Source organism: Rhincodon typus, chromosome 28 (genome assembly GCF_021869965.1).
Source record: "Rhincodon typus isolate 14 chromosome 28, sRhiTyp1.1, whole genome shotgun sequence".
Classification (NCBI taxonomy): Eukaryota; Metazoa; Chordata; class Chondrichthyes; order Orectolobiformes; family Rhincodontidae; genus Rhincodon; species Rhincodon typus.
In genome coordinates this window covers 13,494,281-13,509,231 of record NC_063359.1, presented here as the reverse complement: position 1 = coordinate 13,509,231, position 14,951 = coordinate 13,494,281, and the positions used below count along the sequence as shown (strand labels likewise).

Here is a 14,951-nt window from a genome sequence, read left to right as displayed (position 1 = left end):
CAGGGTCAGTGAGAGACCGGGAGACAGTTCTCAATTAGTTAAAAGATAGTGAAAGTTAAAAGCATCCAAAGAATAAGTTGAGCAAAACTCCACGTTTTCGTCTGTAATGTCCATCTTATAGCAAAACAAACCTTCCGAGCAACTATTAAATCTTCTACAGCATTATTTCCTGCAGTAGCGACAATGATATTTCACACAGAGTATGATGAACTCCATGTGCACTTGCAGTCTTGGAAGTTGCTCTGAATCAGATGTTTGCCCCTTCCAGTAGCATTAACTGAAGTGACACTGAGCAATTTATCTGGGGCTCCAAGGCTATAGCAGACCATACGACACATCAAGGTCTGTCAGCTAATGTGAATACTCACGGTTGTAGTAGAGGTCATGCTTGAGTAACTGCACATTTCCATTCATGATTTAGAAACTGCATATTATTCATCCAGCACTTCAGATAATATACAGCAGTCATATGAAAAATGTGCCTCTCCTGGAGAAAGGATGCTGGTTTCCTGCAAGGAGATCTGTCATATCTTTTTAATGTGAGTTATTGTTCTGACACCAGAAACGCAGTGTTACAAAAAAGATATTTTTAATTAGAAAGCAGGTTACCTTGGACCAAGTTCATCTTCACTACGCCACCTGAAGTCTCCAAATTTTTCATAGTGAGAGTTATAGTGATGTATCACTCGGTAAACCATGGGGGAGGAGATCTCCATCAGTATGTTGTAGGCAGTTTGCTGTTCCTTCCCACTGGTGTAGCCATTAAATAGGCTGTAGATCATCTCTGCTATTTCTGCACAAAACGTATAATGGTTAGAAGCAGATTTAAGCCCACTGTAACTTGCTGAAGAATGCACTCACATCAACTCTTGAGTGATAATTTTTTCATCTAGGTAATGCGAAGGTTACTGATTAGTTTATTTGGCAACGACAAGTATTACCATAAATTTCAAAACTGGGTCCAATTTAAATCTATAAAGCTACGAAATATTTTTCATATTTTTGATGTTTAGTCATTTCTAAAATGTCCAGAGGCCTGAGCTCAAAATCTAGGCTGAGTCTTCAGTGCAATACTAAGGGAAAGTTGTCCTGTTGGGGGCTTTACTCTACCATAAAATATCCAAACTACTTACTTAAGTCAGTAAAGCAGCAGTCTAAGCACTGAACCTGAGGGAATGCCACCATCCACCATCGTTCTGTCTGAACAAGAACCATTTACCACAAATCAGTGCTTTCTGCATCCTGAGCTAATTTTCTTTTTAATCCAAGGTGAAACTGATCTTCATGATCTTCAATTTTTGAACCAATCTTTCATGTAATATTTGTCAAATGCTTTCTTAAAATCCATACAACCAAGGTCCATTGAATTCTGCTCATCATTGTTCACTGTTACTTTATCAAGAAATTCAAACATGTTACTGAAGCTCAATCTGCCTTCTACAAATCTACAATGGCTCTCCTTAACTGACTCAAACCTCCACACGTGTGTGTTTTTTCATTGATCATTGTTTCTAAAAATGTACTCACCACTGACATTAAACTGACCAGCCTAGAGTTAGTGATAAAGGCCTTACATGATTTCTCGTACAAGAACATCACGTATGCCAGTTTACAATTTTCCAACATGTTCCCGTTGTGTATATAAGATTAGAATATGTCAGCAGACCTCTTTCCTACCTTATCTCAACTTCCTGTCCACATTGGGCTGAAAACCATTCAGACCAGGCGATGTATCCATTTTAAGCACTGCCAGCCTTTCCAATATATTCTACCAATCTATTCTCCCCCTGTCTAGTCGCTCTACCACTCTGCTTTCATTGATGTTTTGTCAGTGTGCTCCACGTAAGCACTGATGCAAAGAATACATTACATATTCTCGCCTTGCACTGAACCTCTAAAATATATTCTCTGTGTCCCTAATCATCCTGGTTCCACCTCTTGCTATCCGCTCACTACTTACATGCCAGAGGAAGATTTGTAGGTAACAGTTTATTCTATTATTTTAACTGCTATTCGGATCCTATATTCTTTTGCCCTGTTCATTTGTCTTCTCAAATTGTTGTATTTGGGCTGGTCTTGCCTGAAAGATTCACTGCAATGTATCATATTTTCTATCGACCTCATTGTCAAAAAGGGGGCCCTGCAGTTGACTAGTTTTACCTCGCGCCACCCTGCATCTGAGACATCGCTTCATATCACCAGTTCTGGTCAGATGTTCCCATCCCATTTAGGTTCCAATTTATCTCAGCTACCTCCTCTTTCAGCCCATAAGGTTAGCCTCTTCCAAGTTAGTAGTCCAAATTTAGATTGATTTTTGTTGGTTATACAAGAATTAACTTAAGTTCTGTGATAATGATGATCACTCATATCTCAGTGTTGTCCCACAAACACTTCCTCCAATTGTCCCACTTCACTGCCCAGCACCAGAAAGATCAATGCTGCCTTATTTGAACTGAGAACAAATGGTCAATGAAACTCTTCTGAATATGTTTCGGACATTGCTCTGTCCTTCCTTCCCTTTATTCTAACTTTTTGATTGATACTGGTTTTAAACTGCACCAATTATCACTACTCAGTTGTTTTTGTACATCCCTGTGATTTTCCTATAGATTTGCTTCTCTCTCTCTCTCTCTCGTTCTCATTACATGGACAAACATGGATTAGCCAAAGTAACGAATTAACTGCCTTTTGTTCTGAATTCCACCCAAATGTCCTTATCCCAAGGCATTCTCATGCTCCAGTACTACAAAGTCTTCCTAATTAATTCTGCCATTACCACTTTGAGTATTCTTCCCTATCTTTGCTGCATTCTTTGTACTAAGTGCCTAGACTTTACCATTCTTAAACTACATATTGATTGTTGTTACCACTTTATCTCCTGTGCTTCTAACTCACTGATCTTATTTACCAGATTCCAAATAATTACACACATGCAATCTAAACCTACCCTTATGTGCCTTGTATATCCCCTAGTTTGCTTCCATCTAACATGATAGTACTTTCTTCTCCAGTACCATTCAATAGTCTGACTCTTTTATGCACTTTATTTCTCTTTTCTACTTCTATATGCTGGTTCCCACTCCCCTGCACTTTTGTTTAAATCCTTGCCAACCAAACTGGTGAACCTGTCGAAAAAGACAAGTGGTCCCAATCCACTTAAAATACAACCTATCCCTTTTTATAGGTGTCTCCTGCCCCAGAATGATCTCCATAGCCCAATGATCAAAAGCCCTTCCTCCTACATCATGGTTGTCATTGTCCAGATTGTGTGACTAACTGTCAATCCTTTCTGTTCACCTATGACCCCACTCCCAAGCAAATGCTGTCTTGCTGAGATACTAATCTAGTTGGCATCTTTGTTTGGAGTAGTGTGCCAGTTAGCCAATGCTTGCAGATCACTCTATTTGATAATGACATGGATCTTTCCATGGGTGCATGTAATAGTCCATTGGCATAATGATTGATTGTACTTTTCAGCATAGCTGCAGGTGGAACGATTCAAGTGGGATACCTTGGTTACAGGTCTTCATGTAGTCAAGGTCAGAGCTCTCCTCACCACTCTTCCCTTTATCTTGCATCAGAGCATAAGAAATAAGAGCGGGGCAAGACCAAACACTTCACAGTTTCAAGCAAAGATACAATGCACTGGAAACAGCCAAAGAACGTTTATAGGGCTGATTCCTGGGATGAAGAGGCCATCTTATGAGGGAAGGTTGGAACAGTCCCCATTGTACTTAAGAAGAATGAGAGCTACTCTTGCTGAAACATTTAATATTTTGATGGGGCTTTGATGAAGTAGATGCTGAGAGAATGCTTTCTCTCGTGAGGAAATCTAGAACTAGGGGGCATTGTTTAAAGATAAGGGGTTTCCTGTTTAAGATGGAGATCCTGAGGTTTTTTTTTTACTCAAAAAGGATTGTTAGTCTTTGGAATTCTCTTCCATAGGGGGCAGTAGAGGCTGGGTCATTGAGTATATTCAAGGCTGAGTTTGACTGATCGTTAATTGACAAGAGAGTCAAGGATTATGATGGACAAGCTCATAATCAGATGAGCCACAATCTCACCGAATGGTGGGGAACAGAATGATGAGACAAATAGCCTTCTCCTGCTCTTATATCTTATTACATTCTATCACTTAAAGACCCTAGTCTGCCATTCCAAAAGTTTGTGGCTGCACTTCCAACATTAACCCCACTGATCTGTCTTATCCATGTAACCTTATAATATTAATGCCCAATGAACAATCAACCACAGTCTTGAATATACCCATTCAGTGAACATGCACAGCTCCCTTCGTTGAGAGAATCTCAAGGAATTATACTATTCTGAGGGTAGCTTTCTCCCCTCAACTCATAGCCCAAAATGACCAACACCTTAGTCTCCTTCTGTAACTTCATCTCCCCCTCCATTGTTATGGCAAACAAAAGAACACGATGCCTGCTTCCCACGGTGTTTATGGAAAAGAAAAAGCAATATTCCAATCGCAGAGTCCTTCAAATGATCAAAAGCAAGCGTAGTTGTGCTTAGGTGAGAAACCAAAAAAAAAATCAAACCGTTATTTATCTCCAGGGAATGCTGTTTAGTATATTTGCACCCCTGGCTCAATGCTCCTTCCCTTCTGCTAGTCTTTTCCTTCACTGGTGCTTCTAACATGTTGTTACTCTGTGTTGTAAGCGTGCATTCAAAATCACTGGCTTTGATGTTAACATAAGTAAATTTGTTCTTTGGAGGGTTTGTGAGTAGATTGAGAGGGTGTTTCAAGCATAGTTTGTGGACTGGGTTACATTAATTTTGGGGGCAAATGACACTGGGAAGAAACCAGGCAAAGGACTATGCACATCTTTCACCATAAAAAAAGCTGAAAATGCTGGAATATTTTGGAGAGTTCCAAACTCCAAGTAATACTTAACTTGCCTTTGGTGAGGATGGTAAGGGAGTGTTAAGGCAAACCTGCCTGTCAGTTTCATGTGACATGGTTAATTTCTTTCACAGCTGCTTGAGACAAGTATCTTGAAAACACCAAGCAGGAGTGATGATGAATGACTAACTGCCCTCACTTGAAAATACCTAAATGTAACAATTCCTGGAAAGAGTCTGGCTTGAATCAAATAACCTCACAAATCAGTCTGTGAAAATTGTTAGATAAGATTTGACTACACAGATGTTAAGTCAGTGAGTTCATCATAAAGAAGAACTACAGCATGACAACAATATTGTCTGTGGATTCTACTACATAAAGAAAGTCAATGGTTTTCAGTTTCAGGAGGTATTTTCTTTCTTCCAGCAAAGTGAGTGAAGTGAGTCCAATTTGCAATCTTCTGACCTTCAGCACTCTTTAGACAGGAGGGGGATATAAAGTGACATAACTGTAATTGCTCCATGAAACACCTTTGCCTCTGACGACACCGTAATTCTAAAATCCTTAAACTCTAATGTGTTTAACTAATGTCACCTGTTTAAGGTCAGGATTAGCAAAGCAAAGAGTAAGTAATTCATCCAATTTTCAAAAGGGTTACAATTGAACGTTTCAGTTGAATAAGCTATAGCCAGAGCAAACGCAGGAAATCGTATGATCTTTGTGCCAAAATAGAGTTAACATTGATTTGAAAAGACAAGTCCTGATGTATGGAGATTCCTCACACAATGAGTTCCATATCTCAGTTACACTCCATGAACCTGCGAGGGGGGAATTGGGGTGGGGTGGCAGGGGGGTGGGGGTGCGGTGCTGCAAAGTGATGTTAAAGTACTGGACATGAGGCGACAAAATAGTGTGGCTGTCACACGTTGCAGAGCAGAATGGGTTGGCTATCTCACCGAAGAGGAGATGGTGCATGGTAAACAGCATATAAGTAAGTATCTGTTTTCTTTAAAGCAATATAAAGACACTCTGCATGCAGCAGCTTCACTTGCATTATGGAGCCTATGAAGGATTGATGGCAGTGAACTTACTGAACAGTGGTTACCCTGTTCCCTTAACTGGTAGAGGTGGTAAATACCACAAGGTACCAGGAATGATCATCTTGGACAATACAAGAAGGTCCTTCAACTGGAGAAGTTGAAAAATCTCTACCCTATCTTATTCTTATCGCTGGAAGGGGTTGGGGAGCAGACTAGAGGGGTGAGGAGGAGGCAGAGTTTGGCCTCTGGTTACCTGTCAATGCTGCACAATTCTTAACTATCCGTCACATAAGAACATGAGCATTATAGATTGACATATCAGGCTGCTACCCATCTCTAATTACTTAGATTTGCAGAAACAGTCAATATTGTCACAAGCGTGTTCCATAGTTCTGATGTAACTGTGAAGCCATTTCAGTCATCCTTCATCTCCCACATTGTCCACTCTGTCTCATCATATTATCCATACTTCCTGATTAAACTTATTTTTTTCTCTCCAGCCTGATTTATGGTGTTCTGCAGTCTCAGCTTACGCCTTTCTTCCTAAGTTTTCAATGAACAAATATCACTGCTGCTAAATAAAAAGGACAAACTAAAGAGAAGGTGAAAAAAAGTGTTTACTTATCCCAAAAAAGTGGATTAATTCATTAGCATGTTAACATAGTTTCATAATTCTGATGATTTAGTAGACAGTGAGGTCATAAATCCTGGTACCTTTGTTTGGAGCTGGTGTCAGGTTAAAAGTGATAACGGTATGAAGAACATCATGAACCAAAAGGAAATGTGAAAATAGGAAAAAAAAAATTATGCATAACAAACCATAAAAAAAGTGTGGGAAATAAAGGCAGCTGCAACAAAGTTTTTCCAGCAGTTATAATTTTTTTTTAAATAAGACAATAAATTTAAAGGGAAAATCATTCAAAATCCGCAGGAAGGTATTTCCATTAGTGATGATAGTAAAAACTAGGAGTCATCGATATAGTTATACATGAATCCCAGAAGGAATGCAGGAGAAATTACTTTATCCAGCGGGTGGTTAGAATGATGGATCTAACCACCACAAGGAGCATTGTACTGAATATGATGAATGTATTTAAGCCAATTTGGACAAGTACATGGGGGAGAAAATGATATAAAGTTATGCTGTTAAGTTAGGAGCAAAGTGCTAAGAGAACGCTCACATGAGAAATGGAAATGCCATAGATTAGTTGGTGTTACAGTGCAGCAAATGCTACGTTTAAAAGAAACCCAATAAAAATGACTTTCTTGGTTTGGAATGAACTGCCGTCAATGCTGGTTGGGTTGCTACTGTGACACCCGTACAGTGGAACTGTGCATTAATAGCATCGAGAAAACTGTCCAGCTCATCAGAAGGTTCTGCTTGACAAAGTGAGGAAGAATAACTTACCTTCTGCCTTGATGTCATCAATGAGAGGGCAGGAGGTTCTCATGGTGACAGTGCTTGGCTCAGAACGTCGCCCTCTACTGTCCAAAGCGTACAACGTAAACCTGAAAGAATGAGAGAGTACAAGCGAGATAAAAGTCTGGGGAAGTTTATGCAGAGGCCATTAAGGTGAAACATGTGTGCATGTCTTAGGATACTAAATAGAGCTGATTAGTAAATTACACTAAATATCATAATGTGAAAATTATGGTCTCCCTGGCACTGTAATTTTATTTTCCATCTCAATAATTATCCTTAGAATATGCTCCATGAATTGGTTGAGATCACAGAGATCAAAATGCCAATTCTGCTGTCATTTAATAATTAAATCAATATTGAAGAGAAATCAGAAACTATGTTCTTCTAGATTTTGAAAAGCTCATTTTGCTTAGATCGGCATCTTTGATGATGTCGGAGGAACACAGCAGACTTGAGTCCTGATGAAGGGTCCCCATCTGAAACATCCACTCTCTTCTCCTCTGATGCTGCCTGACCTGCTGTGGTCCTCCATCTCCACACTGTATTGACTCTGACCCCAGCGTCAGCTGTTCTCGCTATCTCTTTGATGATGTACTCGAGTGAACCTGTCATTTTATCTTAACATGATCTACCAAATAAATGGGGTGGCACATTGGCTTAGTGGTTAGCACTGCTGCCTCACAGCGCTCATGGACCTGCATTCAATTCTACTCTCGGGCGACTGTCTGGGTGGAGTTTGCACATTCTCTGGGTTTCTGCCATGTCCTCCGGTTTCCTTCCATAGTCCAAAGATGTGCAGGTTAGGTGGATTGGCCATGCTAAATTGCCCATAGTGTTCAGGGATGTGCAGGCTAGGTGGATTAGCCATGTGAAATGCAGGGTTACAGGGATAGTGTAGAGGGTTAGTCTGGCTAGGCCAAATGGCTTCCAGAGATTCTATGATTCTAAATTACAATATGCTGTATGTTATTACTCTGACCTCTGCAAGTAATATTTTCAGAGGGTAGATGATCCTTGAGGAGGATCCTGTTGGCTCTGATGGCTAGGTGTCAGAGCATTGTACAGAGACCGATGCCTGTTTCCAGTTAAGGCAAACATGGGCCAACCTCATAGCATAATCAAAGAATATGTCATGGTTTGATAGCCATCAAATAGACAAGAATGCTAGCTAGAGAGGAAGAAAAATCCCTGCTGACCTAAACAAAAAGTGAATATATCTCTTCTTCCAACAAAGGTGAAAAACGAGAGGGAGTTAAGCAGTTACATAATAAGAGATGCCAGTCAGAAGGTGATGTATTATAATTGCTCGATCAGGTTATTGCTTCAGTCAGCTTGCTTGTGACCATATTGTGTTTTATCATAGCTCAAATTCTTCTGAAGAATGAAAGCACATGATTGGAGTCCACTTGCAAATTAGTCACTGGCACTTTAGCGGGTTACAATGAAGAATAGACACTGCTGGAACAGGATGGTAAGATAGAATAAGGTTATTTAAAATTGGAAGCAAACAAATGTCTTACAACTTGCATATTGATGTATATCCAGATTGTTTTGATGCTCCCCAGAGGGAACAATACCAGCTTCTTATTTTGCAAAATAGGAAAATGGCTCTTTTGAACTTAACAAAATCAAAAGAACAATTGCATGAGTGCACCGAAATACTCCAAGATAAACAATGTTTGTATTGTGAAGATGCAAGTAAACAATAGAGAAACAGACAGGCAATGTCTACAGAAACTCTGATACCTGAAACAGAGACAAGCATACACATATCTCTGGAGAACATTTTTTTTCCATGGTATCATTTAAGGACAGAGGCGAGAGATTTAAAGGCGACTTGCTGAGCAGAAATGGGACTTTCCCACATCAAAACTGTTACCAAGTCCCATCTTGAAGTGACCATGACCAATTTTGCAATAGGGGAGCTGAAGAAGCCACCTGAAGCTATAGTATAGCTAAGCAGCCCTGCTCATTTCTTGCCAGTCCAGAATCAGTGAAACATGGTCCATATTTAGAGCCCGTCAGAAGTACTGGATATCACACCATTCCTGGCAAGAAAACATCCACCCTCTGTCACCTGAAAAGAAAAGTTAAAAATGCATTCTTGTGATGTTCCCATAGCATTATGCAGTGAAATTTGGCATTTTGGGCACTGTGTGAGAATGTAAAGTTTTTGGAGCACTCTGAGCTCTATGACGAGTTAGGTGGCAACACTTTGTTCTGCCCTGCGAGAAGAACATTAGAAATTGCAGCAGGAACAGGCCATTTGGCCCCTCAAGCTTGCCTCACCACTCAACAAGACCATGGTTGAACTGCCCGAGGGCCTCAACTCCTCTTTTGTGCCAGCCCAGCCAACCTGTCAACTCTCTGATGCTTCAATAATCAATCCACTTCCTCTTCAAATGCATTCAGTGATCGAGCCTCCACAACTGTCTGGGGTAGAGAAAGCCTGACATTCACTACCCGCTGGCAGAAATTCCTTCACACCTCAGTTTTAAACAAATGTCTCCTTATTCTGTAACTATTTCCTCCGGATTGAGATTCCCTCCCTTGTGGAAATATCTTCTCTACATCTATCCTATCAAGGTCCCTAAGACAGTGGCACAGTGGCTCAGCAGTTAGCACTGCTGCTTCACAGCACCAGGGACCTGGGTTCAATTCCACCCTTAAGCGACTGTCTGTGTGGAGTTTGCACATTCTCCCTGTGTCTGTGTGGGTTTCCTCCCACAGTCCAAAGATGTGCAGGCTAGGTGGATTGGCCATGCTAAGTTGCCTGTAGTGCCCAGGGATGTTTAGGTTAGATGTGGGAACATGCAGGGCTGGGGAATGGGTCTGGGTTGGATGCTCTTTGGAGGGGTGGCACAGATTTGTTGGGCCAAATGGCCTGTCCCCACACTGTAGGGATTCTATGAATCTTTTACATTTCAGAACAATAACCCATCATTCTAAACAGTAATGCGCAAAAATAACCTGTTTAACTGTTCTTGATAAGTCAAACCCTTTATGCCAGGAATCAGCCCACTGATTATGTTTTGAATCACCTCCGAAGGTAGAATATCACTTTTTAAATACAGGGACCAAAACTGCGCACAGTACTCCAGTAGTGGCCTCATCAATACCACGTGCAGTTGTAACAACCCATCTCTGTTTATAAACTCCAATAACCTTGCAATAAAGTCCAAAGGAGAGGGGATGATCGCAAAGCTTTTAATAGGTAACTCTAGTTTAGGGTAACTGAGAAGGAGTTAGACTTGACACAAACAGGGGCAGACTCTCTGTTTGGAGTGTTTATTTTTAGCTGACCTGCATGGAAGAAATCAAGAGAAGTTAACTTGATATGTGTAGTCAGACTCAGAAACAGTGTTGGAGAATGAAAACTGAGGGATATATCTGACCTGGGGACGCTAACCAATGATGACTGAATACTGAAATTTCGTAGTTTCGGGGAAACATGAACCCAGGAGAACATGGTGATTGACTAGAACAGGAACAGTCACTGAGGCAGTCCACAATGGACTGGCAATTGGAAAAGAGTTTCAAGGCCAGATCTGCAAAAGCGAATTATTGTAATTTCTTCTGAAGTTTAATGAGATTTGATGACTCATAATTTTATTAATGTGTGTGAGGAGTTGTTGATAAATCTGAGAGATCTATGTTGATTGCATTTGTTATTTGAAGTGCACTGTGGGATGTTTGATCGCGGTATGTTACACATGTTTACCACATGTTACTTCTTCTGCCTATTAGAAATTAGCTGTACATGTACTGATGATTGCATTACTGACCCAACTTGTAAAGTCTTTTTTTTGTTTAAACCTGTGGAATCATATGCCTTGTTTTCTTTTAGTCATCTCTGGATCTCATCTTCGTTTTAAAATTGGTCCCTAGTCAGATCACAGCATTATTTGAGATAACATGGTGTAGAGCTGGATGAACACAGCAGGCCAAGCAGCATCATAGGAGCAGGAAGGCTGACATTTCGGGCCTAGACCCTTCTTCAGAAATGGGGGAGGGGGAGGGGAAGGGGGTGACTCCCCCTCTCTCCCTATTTATTTCAGAACCCCCTTCCCCTCCCCCATTTCTGAAGAAGGGTCTAGGCCCAAAACGTCAGCCTTCCTGCTCCTATGATGCTGCTTGGCCTGCTGTGTTCATCCAGCTCTACACCGTGTTATCTCAGATTCTCCAGCATCTGCAGTTCCTACTATCTCTCATAGCATTATTTGATGATCTTATCCAGGATCATAGCAATAAAGGTGATAATCAGGTATTCAATCATAACAATCATAGGAAACAAACTCATGCGTGCGGTTACAGCTTAAGGAAAGACAAACTTCACATTTTACATTCACAGAAATAAATCACTTCATTTTAAATGCTGAAATTGACTAAAAATTTGAAGAAAAATTAATTATTGATATTTAAAATGTTGACCTACAAGAGCAACCCAAGTTCATTCAATACATATCCTGGGAGTGGGTATGCCTTGCCTTTGAGAGTATTCACCTTGAAGGAATTTATATACTGTGTGAGAATATAATGTTGTGCCTCTGGTTGGCAGATGGATGCTTTGGATTTGTAAAGTGCACACAGAAATTAGAATGTTGTAATGTCTGCTTCATAACTTGTGATGTGTTTTACTTTCTTAAATAACATAACATAGAGTTAATCAATCCCTGATGATCAACTGATCATTAAAACATTGAGATTAACATGACAGAGGTGCATGGGTAATGTCACTGGACTAAAAACCAAGACATCCTGGCTAATGCCCTGGGAACAAGGATTCAAATCCCAATGTGGCTGGTGGAATTTGAATTCAATTAATAAATTTGGAATATAAAGCTCATCTCTGCAATGGTGACGATGAAATTATGATTGGTTGTTACAGAGATCCAGGTAACATCCTTTAGGAAAGGAAATCTGCTCTCCTTACCTGGTCTGGCCTACACGTGACTCCAGACATACAACAACATACTGACTCTTAAAGTGAAGTTCAAGGGGAATTAGAAATGGGAAACAAATGCTGATCCTGCCATGGGCACCCAGATCCCATGAGAGACCAAGGCAAAAAAATACTCATCGCTATAAAAACAAGATTCAGAAGAAAAATTTCAGCCATCTGGTGTTTATGTGCAAGATAACCATTCACATTATCTAATTCTCCTATCTGCTCCCTTTCCACTCTGGAAGGCAGTGAGCAAAGTTTCGATCTGGTTATATGTGCCACTATTGTCAGATTTTATCAGGTGGCCCGTATGTGATGTGTTGGCATATACAATGAGTATTGCTGTTATTTGGCCAATGTGTTCACACTAAATGTCTCTGGATGCACATTTGCAAGAGGAGTCTATTGGCCCTGAGTTACGTCATGACCCCAGTTTAGAATGCTGAAGGACTGTGGAAATATTTGACTTGTAATTGCAAAATGTATTTTTAAAAGAGGTTTGATACAGCAAAAGATGTGAATGTGAATGACATGGTTATCTGAAGAGAAAGACCCATGGAATTTTCTACTTAGAGTTGCAAATGGAACTTCAAACAACAGCCCTTAAAAGAGGGTAAGAGGCAAGCCAAAACAGAGTGGACTGTGATCTCTTTTAAGTACAAAGATACTGAGGTGCTGACAACAACCTGTTCATCAGCAAGCTATCCCTTGTGGATTATCTCCCAAACAGCAGGCATTATTCCTTTGAAGAATACACAAGGACAAGAGTTAAAAGGGCCAGTCTCAACTCAACTGGTCCATGCTTATGTATACCACGATTTGAGCATTAGCATGCTGTGAAAGTAAGACTGTCCTCACGTTAGTCCAGGGTTTCAGGTAAAGACCTTCTCACTTTTTAATTACTAGCTCGCTCGCAGCCAGAAAAAATGAAATAATGACAGCGAAAGGACTTTCTCTCACCCTGAATTCTGGAATTCATTCATAATCAAAAGGAATCAGAACACAGAATCTCAACCAATCAACTAAACTAAGGACCAGAAAGCTGACTGGAACTGGAATGAATTGGTAACCCAGTGGAGGTCTTGTTGTAACAATGGATGTATAAGCTCTGGCTGCTTAGTTTTTCAAAAAGGGGCAAGATAGCATTTCATGATGTTGTTTGAAAGTCATTTAGTTCAACAGCTCCAACTCCTGAGATCAATTACAACTTAACTACTGTGTAGGCTGGGTCATTGAATGCATTTAAAGTGGAGTTAGACAGATTAGGTCATACATGAGTTTGAAGTAAAAGAATAAATGCATCCTGCTGAACTTATAAAGGGTTTGATGAGATCACACTTGAGTAGTGTACAGCTTCGGTATCCATATTTAAAGAAGGACATATTTGCAGTAGTGGCAGTGAATCATGGAGACAGACAGAGGCTGTTTGCCTGATCATGTCTGCACCGACTCTCCAAAGAGCATCCACCCCCCGCATCCCCAGACCCACCATCCCAGCCTATCCCTTTAATACCCTTTGTGCCATGGCCAATCCACCTAATCTGCACATCTTTGGACTATGGGAGGAAACTGGAGCAGCCGGAAGAAACCCATGCAGACCTGGGGAGAATGTGCAAACTCCACACAGAGAGTCATCCAAGATTGGAATCGAACATGGGTGCCTGGCACTGTAAAGCAGCAGTGCTAATTGCTATGCAGATTCACTTGATTGGTATCCAAAATGAGAGGGTGATGAAAAGCTGCGTAGATTGGATCAATATTCTCTAGAAGAGTGAGGCTGATCTCATTGAAACATGCAACACTCTGAAGGGGCTTGACACATTTGAAATTTAAAGTTTGGTTCCACCACCTCGGGAATCCTGGACAAGTGGGAGGCCCTCAGGGTTAAAGGAACAAGAGATGAAAAGAAATGTCTTCGAATTTTTTTAGGAATAGGCATATTTTAGACTGAAATAGAAGATTTTGGTAAAGATTACGTCTTATCATTTATCTGTATTTTTGATTGTGGATTGAAATGAAATAATAAATGTTTTTAAAACTCAAAGATTTCTGAAGGATTACTTCATATTTTTTGAAAGCAACTACGGTGACACTCATTACACAAGTACTCCTTCCACAGCTGTTGGTTCAAGCAGTGGTTGGAGAACGTCGAGACGGCTAGAGCCAAGGGCTGTGGAAAAATAGAGATTCAGCCAGCAAAAAATAACTGATTGGTTTGTGGATTAGTGACCAATTATTGGTGCAAAAGGCCTTTGCCTGACAACAACTATATGATTGGCTCCCATCGAGTTGAATAGGTAGGGGAGGTGAACAGGAGAGGAAAAGCCATCAGACCTCCACCAGCTCAGTAGCTCTCTCTATTCTTGGCAGTTAAAAAAAGATGTTAAGCCTGAAGAAAAATAAATTATCTTTCCTTGACCAGTTATCTAAGTCAGGGACCTTTCATTAGTGTGAACCAGTCATCCTGTACCTCCTGCAAACAAAGAAAGCACCTAGAGAAGAAAGACCAAGAAGCAACATAAGAACATTCTCAACATATACTGTGAACAGATACATGCTGATGGATTATAATTGTTTACCTGTAGTTAGATTCCGTTTATTTTTAATAAATAGTAATTCTTGATAAGTTCAGCAAGCTGGTCTATGCTTTCCAACCTGGGTGTGTGTGTGTGTATATAAATATTA

General features: G+C 40.4%; 1 protein-coding gene across 1 annotated transcript in view; it reads right to left on the bottom strand.

Annotated features, from left to right (window-relative positions):
- Positions 1 to 382: 382 nt before the first annotated feature.
- LOC109912707 (astrotactin-2-like) overlaps positions 383 to 14,951 on the bottom strand; it is a 1,431,562-nt gene continuing 1,416,993 nt past the window's right edge. The window contains exons 21-23 of the mRNA XM_048613352.1: positions 7,307 to 7,407; positions 610 to 793; positions 383 to 521 (exon numbers count right to left, since the gene is read on the bottom strand). Of these exons, the coding sequence (XP_048469309.1) occupies positions 383 to 521; positions 610 to 793; positions 7,307 to 7,407 (424 nt within the window). The remainder of the gene's footprint in view (positions 522 to 609; positions 794 to 7,306; positions 7,408 to 14,951) is intronic.